The sequence below is a fragment of the Lepidochelys kempii genome, chromosome 15 (assembly GCF_965140285.1).
Source record: "Lepidochelys kempii isolate rLepKem1 chromosome 15, rLepKem1.hap1, whole genome shotgun sequence".
Lineage (NCBI taxonomy): Eukaryota > Metazoa > Chordata > Testudines > Cheloniidae > Lepidochelys > Lepidochelys kempii.
Genome location: NC_136394.1, coordinates 16,674,708 through 16,695,859, shown reverse-complemented (window position 1 = coordinate 16,695,859; position 21,152 = coordinate 16,674,708). Strand labels below are relative to the sequence as shown.

Sequence of the window (21,152 nt, the reverse complement as noted above, 5' to 3'; positions counted from 1 at the left end):
CCATTTTTCAGAGTCACATTAAGTTCTTCAAGAAAGTAAGAATGGGCCATATTTGTTCCAGAAAAGTACCTGGAAGATGTCTTAATGCATAAAATAGTTAACAATCAAGCAAGGTGGCCGGCAAAACCCCACTCTAAAGTTTAATAGAGAACTAGAGGTGAAGTACACTAGTTAGTGAGAATAAGAAACCATTCACTGTTTGCTTTACAAACCAATTGTCTCCATTTTAAAAGGCTATTATTTAGAGCAGTTTCAACATCTGCTGACTTGTCACAGAAAGTAACAAACATTCAGAGGCAGTTAAGTTTCCATACTTCTATATATTTCTCCCCCCCTCCCTTTTTTTAATATATCTTGACTTATTTGCATAAAATGAAGAACTTTGCTGCTTACAACTCCATCTGCTCCTGCTTCCTCACTTGACATCAATTAGCTGTTGAGGAGATGCCACAAACAAAAAATGACAGCTTCAAGTAAGGAAGAAAAAAAGAGAAAAAACAAATGAACTTCTGAACAACAAAAAGACCCTACTAACACGCCAAAAGTTTCTGGTGTTTAAAAAAAAAAGAAAAGAAAAGAAAAAAGAGAAGTTCTAAAAAACAGAAATTTTGCTGGAAGGATTCTAAATAAAACAATTATTTTTCCACAAGCTGTAAGCAGCTATTTCAAAACAGTAGAAAACATCTTTAGCCAAAGGAAGTGTCTCAGGTTACAAATAGTCTTGTTAGGGTACTTAAACACATTAGAGTGGCTGACTTTCTTTTAAACCTAAAAAACCTGGTGAAATTAAATTATGACCCAGTTTACAACAGAGAGTAATTCTGTGGGTCTCCCAACCCCCTCGGGTAATTTTTCTGGAGTGAAATTCTATCCTTTAGATGCATCTTCAGATTTTACATATTATTAAATCCTAACATTTCAATGCAGGAAAGTTCCCAGATTTTAACAATGTCCTGGGATCTACGGAAGCTTTATGATGAAATCCGAATACTACATCACTCTCCCAAACCAAGATTAAGAATTTGAATTCATTTAGATTTAGACATTTCAGAGATATTCTGCTTTTAAAAAACCTCCACAAGCCAATTTTTGCAAGAGTTCTAACATCCAGGCCATTTTTTTCATTTTAAGATAGCATACAGTTTTCAGTTGCAAATTAACTGAAGTTCTGTTTCTACCAGTGCAAAACAATACAACTGTAAAAAAGGGTCTAATTTTCTATTTCTACAACCCCCAAAGTAAAGAATTGGAGCTTGAAAAGTGTTACATAATTTTCCACTGAAATGTCTGCAAAAGTGCTACAAGCCATTTTGACTAGCTTTCCATAGCTTTTGTCTATCTTAGGCAAGTAGATGTCCCTGTTTGCCAGTCTAGCCCCCACCCTGAGGTATTTCCCACACACTTAGCTGGCTTGACTTCCCCAAGCTTTCTTATTTCAAAAGAACCCAGCCAGGAGGACCACCAGTCACCTCAGCCTGATGTCACTAGTTCTTCCTGCCCCATCGCAGCTCTGGCTCTCTTCTCCTGCCTTACTGTTCAAGTCACTTCCACAGACAATCCCATTCATTTCACTTATATCACAGGCCATGCCTTCCTCTCTTTCTCAAGGTCACCAGCAGATTCTAGTTCTCCCTCACCCCCCTCTTTTATGTCAAGATCAGGCCCCACACTAGCAACTGACCACAGAAAGCAATGTATGTGGAAAGCAACTGTAAGTCCTCCATAGAAGGCTGTTTAGCTCAACCAATTAACCCAGTTCCAGCCACACGCTCATAGGACATTCAATATGACTACAGTAAGATACAATTGCTTTAATTCACCCCCTCCCTTGCAAAACAGAATAATAGTGTAGTAACTTAAAAAAAAAAACCAGTAGCTACCTAATTTGGCTGTTCACTTCCTCTTCTCTTTCTAGCTAGTACAGCTGGAAAGCACTCATTAGGTATAAGGAGAATAAAGTCAAAACGAAAAGAAAAGTTAAGATAACCTTTGTACCAATCAGTTACCCAACATGGGCGTGGTAATATTTTTAATTGGACCAGTTTCAGTGGGTGAGAGAGAGAAGCTTACACAGAGCTCCAAAGATTGTGTGTCCGAAGTTGATCCAATAAAAAATTACTTCACAAACCCCCACTCTTTAATATCCTGGAGCCAACAACATTACAACAACACAGCATCACACCAATCAGAAAGTTACAAAACCCTTTTTCACAGTGTGTATCTCAAACTGGTTCTCTCCATGAAGGAGACTTTAAAAGTTTCACTGAAAAACACAGATATATAATCCATCATGACAAAGAGACACAGACTTTTAAAATTGTCCTGAAAATTAATCCCCAAATGACAGTCTCCTTCTTGGCAGGTTTGTTATCGTTTTACAGATACGAAGGTTACGTATATGGGTTGGTTTCTTGCAGAATTTATTTAAAAGTATTTCTGAAACATCATACATTGTCATTCCTTTTTCCATTTTTATAATGTATTGTTTACAATGTATTGAACAAATCTCCCCCCCAAAATCAACTAAATGCCATCCAGAGTATAAAACTGTAAAACATTTAAATGTCTTGCTACAATTGACAATATTCAGAAAATATGAAGCTGAGTCCAATAACACGTCATTTAAGAAATTTGTTTGCATTCCAGATTTCTAAGAGAGTGTTCTTTCACAGCTCCATATCAAAGCAGCTTGGGTGTAGGAGATATGTGCATTCATCTATCAGCACAAAAGGCATTTCTGAACATGATTTCAGGTTTGCTTTTCTAATACCTGTTCAGCAGCCATAATTATCATACTAGGATCAGTGGGACAAATTCTCCAGTCACATCATGACCCATCTCTGCAGCTGATACTGAAAGAAATGCTATTGATGGTCCTAAGAGCACATTTCTCCGGGGCTGAGTATCAGAGAATTTTTTACTAAGGATTCCTAGCTATGGGACATTTTTAAGCAGCAAGACACTGCTGATAAGCGACTTTTCCTAGTAATGAAATAATGTAATCGTCGAGCAACATTTTCCCATGGAAAACAACCTTTATGATAAATCCACGGCAAGGAGAACTTGCTCCACCTTTTGGACATATTGAACTCTTATCTTTAGTTTTGTGCACATCACCTATCCGGCATTCAACAAGCAATATACCAAGGAGGTGTTTATCATGATACTGAACAGCTTTTCAATCCTTTTATCAAAGCGTTGCCGTTTTCATTTCATGGTGTGTGTAAAACAACAATAAACAAAGAAAGTTACTGTGTATGCAGAGCATTTCTATCCACCCTAGGTGGTGTCTTTAGCCCCTCAAATCTTTCTTTTCCCCATTTTAGTTTCCCTCCATCCTGCCTCTCCCCCCACCCAGTGACCCCTCAGCCCTGCATGGGACTGACCATATTTCAAGCACAAGATGGCTGGATGCAGTTTTCTCATGAGCCAATCAGTGCTGTTCCTCAGCTACCTTAAGGAGGGAGGGAGTAGAGAATGACTAAAGATGGTCCCTTTCTAGGGCTGCTTCTCCACAAGGCCAAGGCCTTAAAGTCCCAAGAATAGATCAGTCTACCTTGGTATTTGTAACAAACAAATCACCAAAGTATTTAGATTCCCATGTCCTAACATGCCCTGGAACTGGACCATAGCCAGAACTTTTGAATGAAAAAAAATGAGCTGGTCCCTCTGGCATAATCTTGATTAATGGCTGGTCTGTATTTCTACAGAACCTTTTATCAGAGGATCACAGAACACTTTACAAACAATAATTAAATCACGTAATACCCCTGTGAAGTAGGTCAATATAATTATTGTTAATTTACAGATGGATAACAGGAGGCACACCAGTGCAGTGCTACCCAAGGCTGTATAGTCAGTCAGTTGTAGGATCAGGATTAGATCCAACTCCAACCACTAGACTAATTCCTTAGAGGCTCTCCTGCCTTCACTTGTGTGGCTGGGGCAGGCCCCCTGGTAACAATGATGTAGTGCTGCTGTGCTAAGGGACATGATATGGAGAAAAGGTGGGGTGCACGTTGCATAGATCCTCCTCATCTTGAAGAGGTGATGTGCTAATGCTACATTAAATATTCCAGTCATTCATCTGCAGTAGTGTTGATGGGCTGATTCTACAACCTCAGGAAAGAAGGAGGAAATCTTCACACCTCCAGTCACCCCCACAATATCAAATGTCAACTTTTGGACAAAATGAGTTTTGCTCTTGTTTAAGAGGTATTCTTTGCTCAAACTGTGTACCATACTCTTATTTTTTTAATCTGACCCCCTTTTGCAGAGACCTTCCCTCCATTTCTTTATCAGAGGGGTTGCTGAGGCATGTGTGCCAGTCCCAGAAAAACCTGCTAATTGAAACAAAGTAAATTCCTATGTCGCCAGAGGGCCTGTTTAAACCCCCCCCCCCCCCAAACAACCATGTCTTAAAACTAAATTGGAATGATATGAGCACAACACAGGGGAGGAGTTTAGCAAGGAAACCCTCTGGTTCATGGGAAAGGCTGCGTAGGCAGAGTTTGTGGGATAATGTTTCGTGCAGGATCGGAGCCCCTCCCCACAGGCTTGAGGGCACGGATTCGCGCAAGGTGCGCAGGGCGGCGCTGCTCCCCAGGGCACACAGAGAGGCTAAGTGACTTGACCAAGGACACCGCGCCTCAGACGGAACGGGGACTCGAACCCCCGTCCCTCGCCTGGCCGAGAGCCTCGGCGGGGTCGCCCAACACCCACGTACCTTCTTGCTCAGCCCGCACCCCAGGCTGTCCTTCCCCACCGGGCGCTGCCCTCCGCCTGACTCACTCAGCCCCACAACTAACCTAGTGCAGCCTCCCTGCGGAGCCGCCGCCGCCTCCGGGAAGTGGCAGAGCCCCGAGCCGACCCTCTCCGCCTCCAGGCGGTCCCTGAGGGGCGCACGAGGGCGGCGGCTCCTCCCTGTCTTTCAGTCAGGCGCTGAGCCGGACAGGCCGGGCATCTGGGGTCCTGCCCGGGCGGCGGCCGCCGCGGTAACTCTTGCCGTACAACATGGCGGCGCTGTGGCGGGGGCGGAAGCGCTTCCCATGGGAGCCTGTGCTGTGCCGTACGGCTCGGGTCCTGTCAGGTACGGCGGCCCCCATCTCCTTGCCGGTTACCCTCTGCCGGAGCGGCGGCGGGGGATGGCTTCCCCCTTCTGTCTCCTGGCGAGCTGCTGCGGGGGGGACAGGAGCGGGTCGCCCTGTCGGGGGAGCTGCTGTGGTGGGGACGGGGGGCGGCCTCCCCACCCTGCCTCAATCTGGGGGGCAGCCGCTGGGGGAGGTGACTGAGACCCTCCCGGGGTGGGGGGAGGGGCAGTGAGCTCCTGGTTCTTGGACCTAGGGAGCTGCTGGGGGCGGCGGGGGAGGGGCAGGTAGGGGGCCATCTCCCCCTGCCCTGGAAAGGTTGGGTTGGGGGCGGGAGGACTCTGTCCCCCTCCCCCAGCTCTGAGACACCCCGACCTTGCGGTGACACCTTATCTGAAGGCACCTAACAACTTTTTAAGCACAACCATTATATTGTGGGGGGAGGACAGTTGTTCTGGGCTCCACCTGTCTCTCCTGAAACGTACACATCTGCCCAGAAGACTCCCGCCGTTGAAACTGGTGATACAGGGTCCCGTGGCACCTTGCAGACTAACAGACGTAGTGGAGCATGAGCTTTCGTGGGTGAATACCCACTTCTTTGGATGCATGTCATCACCCACAAAAGCTCATGCTCCAATACGTCTGTTAGTCTATAAGGTGCCACGGGACTCTTTGCCGCTTTTACAGATCCAGACTAACACGGCTACCCCTCTGAAGCTTGGTGATACAGGGTTTTCTCATATCCTGCAAGTTGTTGAGTGCTGTCGCTTCTTATTTATTTAACTACAAATTGATGGCTTTTGGTAGCTTGAAAAATCAGCTGTTAGCAAACCAAGTGATCTGGCTGGTTTTGATGGAAATCACTTGGTTTTTACCTTTGTATAAAAGTGAGTTTGTTAAAATACTCTTGGTTGTCGCAGACCACTAGTTTGTAATTTAGATTGCGGCATCTCGTTCCTTGATAACAAAAATTAAATAGTTTGGGTAGAAAAATGTCTACCTCTACAACAACTTTCTTTCAACCAAAGTTTCATAAGTCTCTTTAACATGTTGCTTTGGAGATTGCATGCATGGAAACTTCAGCCACAGTATAGGACCTGTTACACTCTTGTCAATAAAATATGCATTAGAGTTCCAATTATAATGATCTAGTAAGCTAGAGGCATTAGGACTTATGTCAACCCCCCTTTTGGTGGACATTGTCAGTAAAATATCTAATTTACTTGTCACCCTTTTTGCTGTTTGTTTACTTTTTGCTTTTCATTTCAGAAAACAAACTGGTTAGTTTTATGTGCTGGTTTTCATGCACTAGCACATTGTTGTTTTGGAGGGTAGAATGTTTTAGTGGGTACAGTAGAGTGTTATGGGACACGCATATGACAATATTTTAATAAAAAAACCCAAACCTGACAGCTTGTAATGTACCTCTGCCATCTTTCTAATTTCTTCTTCTGTTTTTTATATGTTTTTTTCATAGGCAAAAATGAGTATGATCTTCTGGTGATTGGTGGAGGTTCTGGAGGCCTTGCTTGTGCAAAAGAAGGTTTGGAGCTGTAAAGAAATAATTTCAATTTTTTGTTTAAATTATGTCAATATTAGTTCTCATTACTGTCTCTGCTAGTCTCCTTAAAGCATTCAGTCCCTACAAAGAATGTTTTCTTAAATCATTAATTCACTTATATTTACGGAGTCATTCATAGACAAGAACAGGACAGTCTTGTATGGGTTTTCTTTTTTTCCCCTCTTATCTTTCTTTAAACTCTGGCTTCATTGCCATCTGGATTTTTAACACTCAACAGTAGTGAAATAAGGGCTTAAATTACACTGAATGCTTCAGTAGATGGTATCCTTTTTTCCTTTACTCTTTATTATACCTTCTGCATGTTTACACATAGTAAGAACAATTGCTGAAATTAGAAAAGCCAGACAGCTGTTGGAAATGCCAGGGAAATGCTCTCTTTACTAACTGTGTTTAACATGTTTAATAACCTTATTTTTTTCCCCTCCAAAACTGCAGCACTATAATGAGGTTTTTCTTCATGTGTTTTCCCCTTTGCTAAATATACTCGCTCTCCTTGTTTTTGTTTTGAAGCTGCTCAGTTTGGAAAGAAGGTGGCAGTTCTAGATTATGTGGATCCTTCACCTAAAGGTATGAAAGTAAGCCATGATCACTTTTTATACCAAACAAGTCTTTAAATAGGTCTGTTTCTAAACGCATTAGTGCCAGTGTGGTGGTGGTGTTTGGCATTGTAGATGTACACTGTAAGTCAACCTTTTCCCTCTAGAAGTCAGTAGCATAACTCCCCTTGACTTCAATGGGAGCGGAATTTGATAAAGTTTAAAATCATTATCTCAGTTAAAACATGACTGTTAGCAAATGTAACTTACAATTCAGCTTGTGTTCATTATCTTATCTATAAATCAAGTGGCTCTTGAATTTTTTCTATGATTTATTATGTAAATTAGGAGGTAGGAATGCAGACATTTGAATGTTTATAGTTGGTGTTGCTGTGCTTTAGATCTTTTGTGCATTGAGCAGTGTAAGCTATTAAGCTATTTTCAGTACTAATTTTAAATTTAAAAATAAATAGTTACTTCCATAAATATACCTTAAGCAGAGTTAGAAACTCATCTGCAGCAGATTGTGTAAGGGGCGCCTGTGATTTCCAATCTAACTGCATTAGTTTAAGATTATCTGTTTGGATTTTTCGTATGTTCTCTTTAGGAACCAAATGGGGACTTGGTGGCACTTGTGTGAACGTTGGTTGCATTCCTAAAAAGCTTATGCATCAAGCAGCTCTTTTAGGGAGCGCCCTTAAAGATGCCCAACATTATGGCTGGAATATATCCCACCCTGTTCACCATGACTGGTAAAGAATATTGTACCTATGCATTTTGTGTTTCCTGTAGATATGTAATAAAAGTACCAAAATTTTCCCCACTGCTCTTCATTCTGAGATAGCAACAGAATTTGAATTTCACTTGGACCATTCTTTGGCAACTCTTTTGAAAAAAATCAGGCTTGCTTGTTTTACAAAGAAGATATTGTGTGTGAGTTTTGATTTAGCACTTTGTTCTAATGTCATTTATGTTGCAAAAATATTCTTAACTTCCATCAATTACCTGTGCATCAATCTTTGAGTTGCATTTTCAGAATCTGTAATATGATTTAACACTTCATGTCTTGTTTCTTGATAGGTCTACGATGGCAGAAGCCATTCAAAATTACGTCAAATCCTTGAACTGGGGACACAGAGTGCAGCTACAGGACAAGTAAATGAAACTAAATTTCATCTTCCCTCATATAATCAAGCAGCTTTTCTCTTCTTTGTAGAACTGCTGTTTCAGCTTTGGCATTTCCTGCGTTTTTGCAAGTATTGAAACTCTCCAGCAGAGACTGTTAATCTGTTTGTTAATGTCAGCTAAATGAGTGAAAAATTTTGCCACTTTTTCCTTATGTGTAGGGCCTTACCAAATCCATGGTCCATTTTGGTCAATTTCAGTGTCATAGGATTTTAAAAATTGTAAATTTCATGATTTCAGCTGTTTAAATCTTAAATTTCACAGTGTTGTAATTTTTGGGTCAGGACCCCTACAAGGAGTTGGTGGGGCAGTGTCACAAGGTTATTGTAGGGGGGGTTGCAGTACTGCTACACTTACTTCTGCGCTGCTGGCAGCGGCGTTGCCTTCAGAGCATCAGCTGCTGGCCAGGAGCCCAGCTCCCAAGGCAGTGCCTTGCCAGCAGCAGCACAGAAGTAAGGGTGGCAATACTACTGCCCCCATAAAATACCCTTGTGACCCCTCCCTGCAACTCCCTTTTGCATCAGGACCCCCAATTTGAGAAACAGTGGTCTCCCCCATGAAATCTGTTTAGTATAGGGTTAAAGCACACACAAGACCAGATTTCACAGTTGGAGACCAGATTTCATGGTCCGTGATGCATTTTTCATGGCCATGAATTTGGTAGGGCCCTACTTATGTGCAAAGTGATTAGGAGTGACTGCTAGACAGAAGCTGTCCTGTGAAGTTTTGTCATCTCAGAGATTTAGTTTTGGAGTGCCACAGAGCTTAAGTTAGGAATGCGATAAGAAATCTTTCTGCTGGAATGACTCAAAGTAATATTGATAAGTTTTGGAAGGAACTGTGCCCAGCCTCTTCTGGAAGGAGCACTACAGTAACTTTAAGGATGAGTGCAAGTGAATGGGATGGTTCTTCAGGACCAGAATTCTCTCTGGTTTGCAGGAGAATTTACATTAATATAGACTAGATCTGAGATTCCTTTGAGAGAGTTTGCACACAACACCAGTGAATCTGTAAATAACATTGTTGAACTAGAAAAATGAATGCATAGTTATCATTTAATGAACACACTATCCCCAACTTTTCAGGCCTCAGGCCTTTCTCAAGGTTGTCTAGACCGTTTGGCAATGTTTCCTTTGTGGTGAATATGAAGTTAATGGGTAACTTAGGAGTTGTATAGCTAACTTCAGAGGGAGTCACAAAGCTAATGTTCCTAAGTATGCACTACAGTGAAATAGTAATACTTTGCCCTTATTTGGCACCTCTGATCTAGGAAGTCAGTGGAATTTGGTTTTTTTGACATTAAACCTTGCAACATCTTTTACAATAGGTGTTATTCACATAGTATAGACTACTTAAATGACCTGCCTAAGGTCACATAAGTCAGTGGTGATGCCACAAATAGATCTACGAAATGCTGATGCCCCCCTTCCATTTACTTTCCTGTTTTGCTGCTATCTGTGTGTCACTTTAGGTCTGATGCTCTTGAAAGAGTAGGCTAGCTGATTGTATGTCCCTTGGATTTTTGTTCACTAAGCAGGTGTAATTTTTTTAAACAGAAAAGTGAAGTATTTCAACCTCACAGGCAGTTTGGTGGATCCACACACAGTCCGTGGTTTGACAAATGCAGGTAAAGAGGTGAGCTACATGGCTGATTATTATAGCATAATCTGGTTGAACTTCAGAAACTCTAGCCCCAAGTCTGTTATTAGCTGTCAAATATACTGGGATCTAGGTTGTATTTTGCAAATTTAGTTTGCGGTTATCAAGCCAGAACCTCCTGCACATGAAATTAACAGGGCTTTGCAACTGTAACGTACTCTCCATCCAAGGATCTCAAAGTGCTTAAATAAACATTAATATATTGATAATTGAGCATAATAAACCCCACTCCCAATGTTGAGTTAGCTTGTATTATTATTTCCACTTTACAGATGAGAAAACTGAGGCACAAGAAGGTTAATTGTCTTGGCCAAAGTCCCATAGTATTGGCAGAGCCAAGATCAATGGCAGAGGTTTAAATAGAACTTCGATCTCCTCACTCTGTCATGCTGAAACCACTAGATGAAACTTTCTCCTTATCTTGTCTCCTGGGTCATCTAAGAGATGCTTTTCCTCCATTTGCAAAATTGGGAAAACATTGCGTTCATTTTTTTTAATGCAAGTATCTTGCAGTTTAACTTCAAGAACCTGAGTGGAGTCATGGTTAGTGATCACTTCTGCCCCGTGAGCAAAAGATCTGGAATAAAAATATAAGTGTGCCAACATTTTCAGAAGTGAGGCACTTTAAAGAGGCGTGACTTTCAAATAGCAGATGCTCAGTGCTTTCTGAAAATCAGACTCATTTTAAGGTGTCTTGATTTTGGTACCCAAAATCATTTGTCACTTTTGAAAATTTTGGTCATAGTCTCTATCTTCTTATAGCCAAATTAAAGAAAAAATTAGCTGCCATTGGTACACAACTACTGCCTCCAAAAGGAACCTTTGAGTCCGATCAATATCGTAGGAACAGTTGAAAGCCTTACCAGATTAAAAAGACAGACTGGTGGGGAAAGTGTAGGAGTAGAGTTTTTGTGCGTGTACTTTAGATGAATACAACCTGTGTTAAAATAGTGCTGGTTGGTGCACGAGTTTACACAAACAGCATGTGCTAATGCCAGTTTTTCCTCAGTTCTTATTACTCATATGTATGTAATTAAAAGCTAATGACAGACAATAAGGTTGTCTCCGAATAAAGCTGGCGATTCTTGCGGAGGTTGTGGATCATGATGATAACTTTTTGTATCTTTATTTGCAGACGGTCATTACTGCAGAAAACATTGTTATTGCCACTGGAGGGAGGCCAATATATCCTACGCATGTAAGTCACGTCTGCCATGTCCAATAGCTTCACTTTTTCTGCTGTAGCTCACACTAAAGGTTTGGAGGACTTACCAAAGGACATAAATGCACAGGTGAAGATACAAATGATTAACTTCTTTGAGTGTATGAACTGGAACAGTTGTCTTTAACATAATACGTGAGCTTTCCAGAAAAAATTAAAATAAAAGACCCTGCAAGCTAAATTGAAATTGTGCAACAACTTAAAGGCAAATGTTGCTTGTGCTGTAAACTCAAAGCTTTGACCCATCCAGGATCTTGGCAATCTGACTTTGTGATATGGGATGGTAACTCAAAATTGATTTTTATCCCTTTTTTAATCAGGCCATAACCTGTTGCCCTATTTCACCACCCTGAACGTCCTTGAGTCTAAAAGCCTCCAGCTATGAGTATAGCTTTGCACAGTTTAAACCCTTAACCTTCAAAAACAGCAGAACAGGTAGAAGTAGCACATCACTTGTGTAATCTTCTAAGGGGCTGCACAAGGGATTCCATGCCATGTAATCCAGTTTTATGAGATGTCTCAGGGTCATGCATCTGAAGTTGGAGAGCAATAGGCAGGTCCAGCTTTCTTTTAAAAGAATGTTTTTTTAGTGCTGGTGAAAGGTGCCAGACTAGCAGTCCTTAAAACTGGTCATCTTCTTGTACAAGAGACAGTTAAGTATGGGCACTCGCTGTGCAAGCTTTCCCACACTGTCCTGACAATTGATTGGAAGGGAACACCTCCTGGGATCAGGGTGATTTACATTTTTTGGACTCTCCTGAAAATGTCAGTTAGTTTTAATTGTGATGGTGAGTTTGAGAGGTAAATACCTGTCCACTAGAAACTGAATTGAGATGTCTGAAGTCATTTCATAAAAGCCATTGGTCTGTTCTCAGATGAAGTTGCTATCAACCAGGGATGGGTTCTAACTAGTGACCTGGTGGTAAAGGGTCCATAGCATGTTAGTTATCCTGAGGCCCATCTGTGTTGTTTACCAAAGGCTGATCTCGCTGAACCTTAAGCCTCTCAGAACTAGCTGGCAATACCTATATCACACATTGTAATGGGATGGGACTCACCGCCACAGCACCTCCTGCTGGCCATCCTGGGAATTAGCTCTCATTTTACCAGAGCGCCCTCATCTAGTGGTGTCTTCGCCCGTCGTCACTCACCTCTAGGACCCATGTTGCTCCTTGGACTGCAGCATCCTCTTCTGGACAGAGCCCTTCAGTTGTACCCCACTTGGATCTCTCCCCCATTCCGGGGGGCCCAACAATCCTCAGTCCATCCACTTGCCTCAGTGGCAAACTACAGCTCTAGTTTAGCCGCTCACTTCAGTGGCAAACTGCAGTCAATGCACTAGCCACTCCCCTCGGTAGCAAGTGGGGGTGGGGGCAGGGACCCAGACCCGCCCACTACTCCAGGTCCCAGCCCAGGGACCCTATAGCCAGCAGCCACATAATGCCCCTCCTCCTACTCCGCCATCTGTTTCCCCAGACCACTTCCCCACAGACCTAGCACCTTCTCTGCCCTTCTATCAGGGCCTCAGTCTGGTGGCCATCAGTCTGGAGCTCCCTCTTGCTCCCCTGACCAGCACTGCTCTGTCTGTGGTGCTGTCACTCTCAACTAGTCCTCCCTTCTTGGCCTCTAGGAAGAAACTGTCTCTGTTCAGCTCAGCAGCCCTCCTTATATGGGGCAGCCTGGCCCTGATTGGCTGCTCCACTAAGCCTTCTCCTTATTGGCTGGCTCAATAAGCCCTCTTCTGATTGGCTAGGTTCTGTGCAGCCTCCCCAAGGCTGCTTTAACCCTTTTTCTGCCTGTGTGGGGCAGCTGCCCCATCACACACACAATGTAAATTCCTTTGACACAGTGTAAAAAAACAAAAATAGGCTTTCCGCTTGTTTTTCTGCAGGTGTAATTTCCTCATCCCTTATTGTATAATGCCTGCGTGAAAGAAGGGTGAAAGCATGACCTAGTCAAATCTAAAAATGATTATAGCCCTTGTAAGGAAAAACAAAAAATGGGTTTCTCCATAGGAGTAGTGGAGGTGGTATTGAGCATCCTTTTATGTAGACATTGCTGTTCTTATTATCTATGTTCGTTCAGTAAGCCATGTCAGAAGTGTCTGCCCATTTCCTTCTATTGTCATGGAGGGGTACTGGGACTTTGGTGCTCTGATACGATGAGCATCATTGGCAAAGTTTTAGTGGCAGCTGCTTCAGTGGCACTGATGGATGATCTCCTCCTGTTAATGGATAGAGGACAGTCATCCATTTTCATCATGGTGTACCTCTCTCATGGTCAACAGTGTCGAATGCTGCAGCATCTGTTATCTTGCCTGAGAGAGGTGGCAGGCTCCTAGGATAATACATGCTAAAATGGTTAGAGTTCTTTCTGAAAAGATGCTCCCAATGAGTAGTGATGAGAAACTGCACCTCTACCACTAGAATCAATTCTCTGTCTGTTCCTTTTCAACACCTACTTATAACCTCTAGGTGAAGTGTTCAGATGACGTGGACTCAAGTTCCAGCAATTTGCAGATGATCTACAGATCTACTTATCCATCACCGCATACAAACATATCACATGATGGCCCAGTGTTTGAATGAGATCAGCTCTTGGATGAAGAACAGTTGGCTGAAGCAAGACAGAGGTGATGCTTGTGGTCAGAGAAAAGTATTCTGAAGAGCTTGCAGACAAGGTGCAGTCTCTGTTGGTTGAAGATGCACACCCCCTAATTGGGCAGTTCAGTCTGTAGTCTAGGAATACTCTTGGATTCTTTACTGATGATGACCTATCACATAGCAGCATCTACAAGTAATGCTTTCTACCATCTCCACTTGGCTAGGAAACTCCCATCCCATCCTGGCAGACAAAGACCTGGCCTGAGTTATTCATGCCTTCTTCACCTCTCAGCTGGATAACCACAAGGTGGTATACCGGAGTATGAAACCCTTCAGCACTTTAGAAACTCCAACTAGTGCAGAACACGTCAGTGTGTGTCCTACCATGAACACATCAGATCTATCATTCACTGTCTACACTAGCGTTCCATATAATTTTGAATCAAGTTCAAAGTCTCAGTCCTTATCTTCAAAGTACTCCATGGCTTGGGTCCAGGATATGTAAAAGATCATCTAAAGCTTAAGGACAAAGACTGTGATCAGTAACTATGCTCCTCTGGTACAATGGAACTCTCCACAAAAACAGTAAAGGTTGTCTGTGTGGGAGACAGAACCCTCTCCAGGGGTGGTCCAAGACTGTGATATGAACTGCCCCATGAACTAGGGTCATCAGACCTCACCACCTTCTGCTCCAAGTGCAGGACACATTTCTTCAACCTTGTTTTCTCTAACATAAACACAGAGCAATAGATATATTTATATATACATTTTTTTTTAAAAGCACCACACTACCAAAACCAGAAACTCCAGTGCGCATGCTTCTTCCTCTGGGGAGAGGATGAGAGAACAAACATGTGACAGGTGTATAGTCATGTGGCTTAATGCACTACAGGAAGTTACTCATACTGTGTTGTTGAGCATGGTATAAAAACTTACGTAGACTAGAATAGAAAAATTCAGAGTCCCAGCTTCACAGTCATGGTTTGGATAGAATTTCAGCTTTATCACACCTAAGAACTTGCTGATTGCCTTAGATAACTTATTCTTAATATTACTCTTGAAGCATTCAGGGTTTTTTCTGCACATGTGTTAAAGTAAAGGGGGGGAAAGGCACACCACAGCTCCCACTCCTTTGACAGAAGAAGAAAAGTTCCCCTCTTGTGCTTGGTTTGGGTAAGCAGCACTCACTCTACTTCTTGGCTGCTGTGATGAGAGTTCCCCCTTCTGTTTTAATCTATGTTAACCACTGTTGCAATAGTAAATGTAGGGAAAAAGTACAAGAGATGACTGCAGCTACCTTATCTATAGATAACATTGGCAATTCTGTGGGTGACCAATACTATAGATCAGAGCCTAAACATTCTAAAAAGTCACCGCACGTAATGAAGAACATAGGGTTGATTCCACACAGAAGCAATGGGAATTTCAGGGGTGTTCAACGTATGATGGGTCTGTTGGTGGTGGGGTTTTTTTTTTTTAAACCACTGGGCATGTACAAATGCAGTAAAATTCTAAAATGTGTATTAGCACCTCTGTGTAGTTCTTTAGCTTTGTGGTTTTTATTTTGCAGAAAATCAGAAATCGAGCTAATGGAAACAGTACAGTGTCTTGTAGTGCTCAAGTTCAAATTTTCATTTATTTCTTTAATGTGTTCTATAAGCTCCAAAATTATCTATACATTTTATTCATAGATTCCAGGTGCATTGGAATATGGAATTACAAGTGATGATATATTCTGGTTGAAAAAATCTCCTGGAAAAACGTAAGACTTTAATATATGCTGTTACTTGCATTCTTACCTTGCTACAGTAAGGCAAAATAGTGGTTTAAATTACTGCTTTTGCATTCTAGCTTTCGCTATCATTCTGTTTCACCTCTGAAATTTTTTTCCTGAATACAGCTATGCCTAATTTAGTAAAGCTATTTTGTGGCTTTATTTCTGCGCCTACCACAGGAATGTTTTGCATAAGAAACACCTTTGAAAAGCAAATTGAATTTTCAGCATCCTAGATGAACGTAGCTTTTTTTTTATTTTATTTTTGCAGTTATAAAAAGAAGCCACAAGAGGGCAGCAAGTGGTTAGAATTTAATGCCATATTGTTATTCTTTGCTGTGACTCTTTTGTGTATGTTTGAAATAAGTTTTAGATTGGTAAAACATAGTCCAGTTTATTTTTTGCTAGTGTTTACTCTTAACTGGTACCGCTACTTTGACAGCAAGTCAAAGAACATAGAACATGATGACACTGTGTTTATCATTCTCTTATTCTCCTCTTTTTGGCTACTTCAGACTAGAAATACTAGTTTGATATATGTAACTTAATACAAAATTAAGTCTGATAAAACTTTCATCTATACATTGCAAGCTAATTAGGCAAAATAGTAAAAATGTGTTCATAAAGAAAACCCCAAAATTTCAATGCACAATGTGGCAGTTACAGTAAACACTTTATGGTGAAGTTCTGTGTAAAGGTGAAATAACTGGTAGTAGAGGTTTCTGCTCTACTAAATTGTAAGCTCTTTGGGACAGCCACTGTCTTTTTATTCTCTGTTTGTACAGCACCTGGCACAGTGAGGTCCTGATTTGTGCCTGGGATTCCACAATACAAATGATAGGAAGTGAGTGATTGCCAGTACTGTAGCCAAATAAAGATGTTTATATTTTTAACTTTCTCTAGTGAGCTGATTCCAGGAACTAAATATATCTCTATCACCTGAGGGAGCTGAAATTGCTATTCTGAAACAAAATGTAGGTGCCATTCACAGTTCTGGCTACTTTGAATACAGAAATGCAGTGTGTCTTCAGTTAAACATCAACAGATAAACAGAACCCTTTAGTACAGTTTAAAAAGAAACTAAATCTGCAGTTGTTTGCAGTATATCAGTCACCTCTTGAATTGTGAGAGCATGATTTATGTGAGGAAATTGTTTTTTTTTTTTTTTTTAAAACTAAACACAAGATTTATCCCTGTAAGATGTTTCTATGAAAATGTGGCTTTTGTCCAGTTGCTGTTAATGCAAGTTGTAACAGTGTAATGTGGGAGTCTAGTGTTTATATGTTGCATTCCTAAGCTTTAGTCAAAATAAGCCTTGAGGGGCTACAGTAGCATTTCTGTACTTTATCAGCCTGTGGTGAAGCTGATGAAGGAGAGAGCTGTTCACATTCAGAAGGGTTTTTTCTGTCCAATTTATTTCCCTTATAAATATTCCCAAGGTTCAGTTTAATGCCTTTTCTTTGCATTCTGATCTGGATTCTAATTATTCTGCTGTTTTTACATATCTCTTGTATTTAGCAACATATAAATTACAGGGCTGTCAATCTTCAATTATTTTTCTAAGGGAGACTTAAAAATGACCAGACCAGACTAAACCAACAACCAACCAACCTAAGAGTCTTAAAAATCACCTGATATATATACACACACTAAAATCCTTCACACAAGTAGTGAGAACTGAAAGACTGCCATCAAATCAATCCAAACTGAAGGAGTCTTCCTCCAAATGAGAGAGACTTGGCAAGGTGTGAAGGGGCTGTGTTCTGGCTTTTAATTCTGCCTTTTTGACACTGAAGATGTCAAGGAGCCTATTGGTTTGTAGGAGGGGCTGTAAATCAGATTAACTGTTGGTGTTATATATGGCTACTGACTTGCATCTACTTCTCATCTAATGAAAGAGGGGAGCAAATGTATGCCCAAGTCCTTGTTCTACTCCTGGTGAATATTTCCTTATAGAGGCTGTGTTGTGTTTTTCAGCATTGGTAATTGCTGTAGGTGATGTTGGCCCATTGTGTGCTAGAGGAGGAAGGTGCACCTTCCATTTAGTGATAAATCCGGGTGCCCTAGCATTGGGCAAATGTATCTCCGAGAGTGATAAATTATTTACTTAACTTTGACATGTACCACTTTTGAGTTTCCCTGTTAGCACCACCTGTTCTCCCGGCCACTTACTGCTGTTTAAATTGGGGGATGTGTAGATGTTCTTCAGGACCTTTTGGGAGCTTCCATCTGTCTCACATACCTTGTGATGCTAGCACCACTCACCAGGTGATAGTGTCCTTCAGTTAGCCAGAGATGTGGCTCCTAGGTGTCATCAGACGTACTCTCCCTTGCCAGTGCTGCATCACCATTGCTCCTGCCATAATAAAAACCCTGAAGTGGAGAGAGTTTCATCTGTCAAACCAGAGTTTCCCTCATGGCCTCAGAGAGTGGGGATGTGACTTGCCCATAGCAAGTCAGTAGCAGAGCCCCTGATTCCTTGACCCCCCACTTTAGTGCCCTCTCCACTGTCCTACACTGTCTCACTAAAATTTAATTGTTTTTAATGGCAATGTGTATTCAAATTCTTCATTTTTTAAAGGCTTTCTTGTGTTAGTGTTTTGAAATGTTCAAACCAGTACATTTTCATGAGGGCTAATGGCTCTGCCAGTTTGCAAAGTATTTTAAAACCAGTTATACCTTTTTATGCAAAAATGTATATCTATATCCAGCATTTTCTATTACATATATTTTAATATTAAGGCAAAATATGATAGCTAAGTTCCATGTCAAATATGCTGCATCAAGTACCATCCTGAAAAATTCTGCTTAAACCAACAGTTTAGGCAAAACACACACACACACAAACAATACAAATGTTGATACTGTAGGTTGATCTTAGAAATGTATTGGCCCTCTTATGATCCTGTCTCTTTAAATATTGCGTCTGTACAGTTTGCAGCAAGGGAGCATTGTGTTGGCACGTGAGGATTTAGAGTTAATTGAGGAAAACCATTGGCGGAGGAAGACCTCTATGCAATGGATTATTTTGAGGCAGCTGTTGCCTCCTTCTGCCTTCTCTCTGCTGGCATTGCCCCTTGTGTTCTAAAAGGCTTACCTTTCTAGAAACAGAAAGAAGAAAAGGTGGGTGGGTGTTAAAAAAGCCAAACCAGATGTTAAAAATACCTCTGACCCCTGCTTCAAATACCATTAAAGTCCTTTTAAAAGCCTGGATGTATAGCTAAAGATCAGTGTAAAACTGGAGACTACCTTTATGCCTCCTTATTGAATCCCATAATTCCTATCTAAAAATGTTGATCCTTAATGGGGAATTTCCTTAATTAGTGAACTTTTATTCTTTAAATATAGTTTTTGTTAAAGTATAGGAGTTGGTTGAATTTATTACCAAACAATGGGATTTAAGAGTATAAAAACAACAGAGTGTAGTACCAGATATCACTCCCATGTTCTAAAAGGGATATGGTTTAATAGATGGCAGTGTGCGTGAATCCATGACTGTCCAAGCTCTTTGTAATAAGCTAAAGCAAGAAAACCCTGATACATACAATCTTCAGAGACAGGCAGACTACATATTTGAGTGTTGCCTAAAAATAATGTGGTTAAAGCCCAAATATATAAAAATCCAAAATTTTAACAATATTTAAACAATAAAAAAGAGCTAATAGCTCCTATAGAATCGGTGGTACTCACATGTAAGATTAAGAATTTTTTTAAAAGGCTAACTTTTGATACAATACAGCTGTATTATATTAACTGTTTTCTTAAAAATAAAAATAACTAATTCAGTAAACATGAGCTCCTTAAAGAACTTTTGAATAATATTTATAAGCTCAACCAGTGCTGCTGTTTTGTCCTGTCTGCATTTTGAATGCATATGGGTACTTAGCAATCAACTCAAGGAATCCCCTTTACCCCTGGTATGACTTCTGCTATTCTACATTTTTTGTTTGTGTTAGAATAATGGCCTGAGTTTTAAATTCCAGATTCTGTAACTAATGCAGGTTTTCAAGGGAGATTTCAGAGTGTCAGTCATTTTCTCATCGACAGTTTATTAAGCTTGTTGCTAGGATTCTTGATACAGGGGTGCAGACGTACTTAGTAATGTACTACATGGGAGACCGAAAGAAGCTGAATACTCTGCAAGTTTCCTGGACTGGATAGTCTATCCTTTTCAGATTTTTTTAGTTAACCAAATCTTGGTCTGATCCCCTGAGCCCATCTATTATAGAAGCTAAGTAATACTTTACATTAACTGGACAGTTGCAAGCTTCACCTGTCTTCACAAGATTTATCAGCGTAGCTTCAGATGATAACTCCAGGCACATTCCTGTCACCCAGCTCTCATGATGTTGGTGAACATGAGTTGCTTTCTGCACGGCACCAGAACATTATTCTGAGAGAAGCCATTTTGTAAAAAATGGAATTATATTAGTAGTACTTGTAGGGATTAGCTCTGTCATTAGAATGATCCATTCTAGCATTGCCTTGCCTCTTCCAAAAACCCAAAGAGCTGATTTCAGTAGGCCACCCACAACTAAATTTTCCCTGTCTAGGATTTGTCATTTACTGTACAATATTTGACTGATGTTGAAAACGTTTTTTTAAATTTTGAGAGGATTTATATTATTTTATTTCTTAAATCCAAACACAGTTACACTATTTATCAGTTTTCTACTGTCAAGGTGCTCTTATGGACCACGATGTAGGCAGTCTTGCCTAGTAGTCAGAGCAGGAGTTAGAGCGGAACAGGTTGGGGAATGAAGACACGAGTCAGCACCAGAGTCAACTGCCAGTTACGAGAGCCAAGGGTCAAGCCAGAGTCAGAACCAGGAATTGAAGCTGAGGATCAGAGCTGAGGTCAGATGCCAAATGCCAGAGCTAAGGGTCAAACTGGAGTCAGGATCAGAAGGCAGAGGCTGGGGTCAGAGCCGGGACTGGTCACTGATGAGTGGAGGGGAAAAGAAGGCAAAGATCAAGAATGGAGTAGAAGCAAGGTGGGAAAAGGAGCAAAGGTACAGATAAGGAAAGGGCCGGGAGCAGGGTAGGAATGAGACTGGCTGCAAGGTCCAGTGCAGCCATAACAGGAAACTACCTTATTGCTCGGACAAACTTCCTGCTCCTCCTCCTGGCTTAGATAGCGTAGTTGGACCAATTGGTAGAGCTGGGTGATCCTCTAATCAGAGCTCCCGTGGATGGGGCTATACTCCTAGTCATAGCCCACCCAGTTTCAGTAGCCATTGGGTGGAGGCCAGGATGTGGCAGCTGTCTGGGGACTCCCAGGCTAGGGTTCAAGACAAGGGACATCACAGGTAGCAGTGTGACTTCTTTCAGAGATATATGTGCTCTACAAACAATCCTTAAACAGTACCTTCATCATTAAATGAGGATGAAATACTGTGTTCTAAGTAAAGGGTTTAGCATGCTTGTCAAACAGACAAGGTAGGTTTTTTTTCCAGTCTGTGGTTGCTGTGAGGTATGAAATAGCTGTTCTAGGCTGAGGACTA

At 41.3% G+C, this 21,152-nt stretch overlaps 2 protein-coding genes across 7 annotated transcripts in view; one reads left to right on the top strand and one right to left on the bottom strand.

The window, feature by feature from the left end:
* COMT (catechol-O-methyltransferase) overlaps nt 1-4,971 on the bottom strand; it is a 38,054-nt gene extending 33,083 nt beyond the window's left edge. The window contains exon 1 of one of the 3 annotated variants that reach the window (XM_073313209.2): nt 4,809-4,971. The gene's annotated coding sequence lies outside the window, so the exon portion shown is untranslated. The other 2 variants (XM_073313210.1, XM_073313211.2) reach the window with 2 other exon arrangements.
* Nucleotides 4,680-21,152, top strand: part of TXNRD2 (thioredoxin reductase 2) — a 51,771-nt gene continuing 35,298 nt past the window's right edge. The window contains exons 1-8 of one of the 4 annotated variants that reach the window (XM_073313203.2): nt 4,680-5,089; nt 6,565-6,630; nt 7,180-7,236; nt 7,813-7,957; nt 8,286-8,360; nt 9,947-10,025; nt 11,185-11,247; nt 15,566-15,636. In XM_073313203.2, coding sequence (XP_073169304.1) covers nt 5,014-5,089; nt 6,565-6,630; nt 7,180-7,236; nt 7,813-7,957; nt 8,286-8,360; nt 9,947-10,025; nt 11,185-11,247; nt 15,566-15,636 — 632 coding nt within the window. In that variant the 5' untranslated portion in view covers nt 4,680-5,013. Of the gene's footprint in view, nt 5,090-6,564; nt 6,631-7,179; nt 7,245-7,812; nt 7,958-8,285; nt 8,361-9,946; nt 10,026-11,184; nt 11,248-15,565; nt 15,637-21,152 lie in introns of those variants that run through there. The other 3 variants (XM_073313201.2, XM_073313202.2, XM_073313204.2) reach the window with 3 other exon arrangements.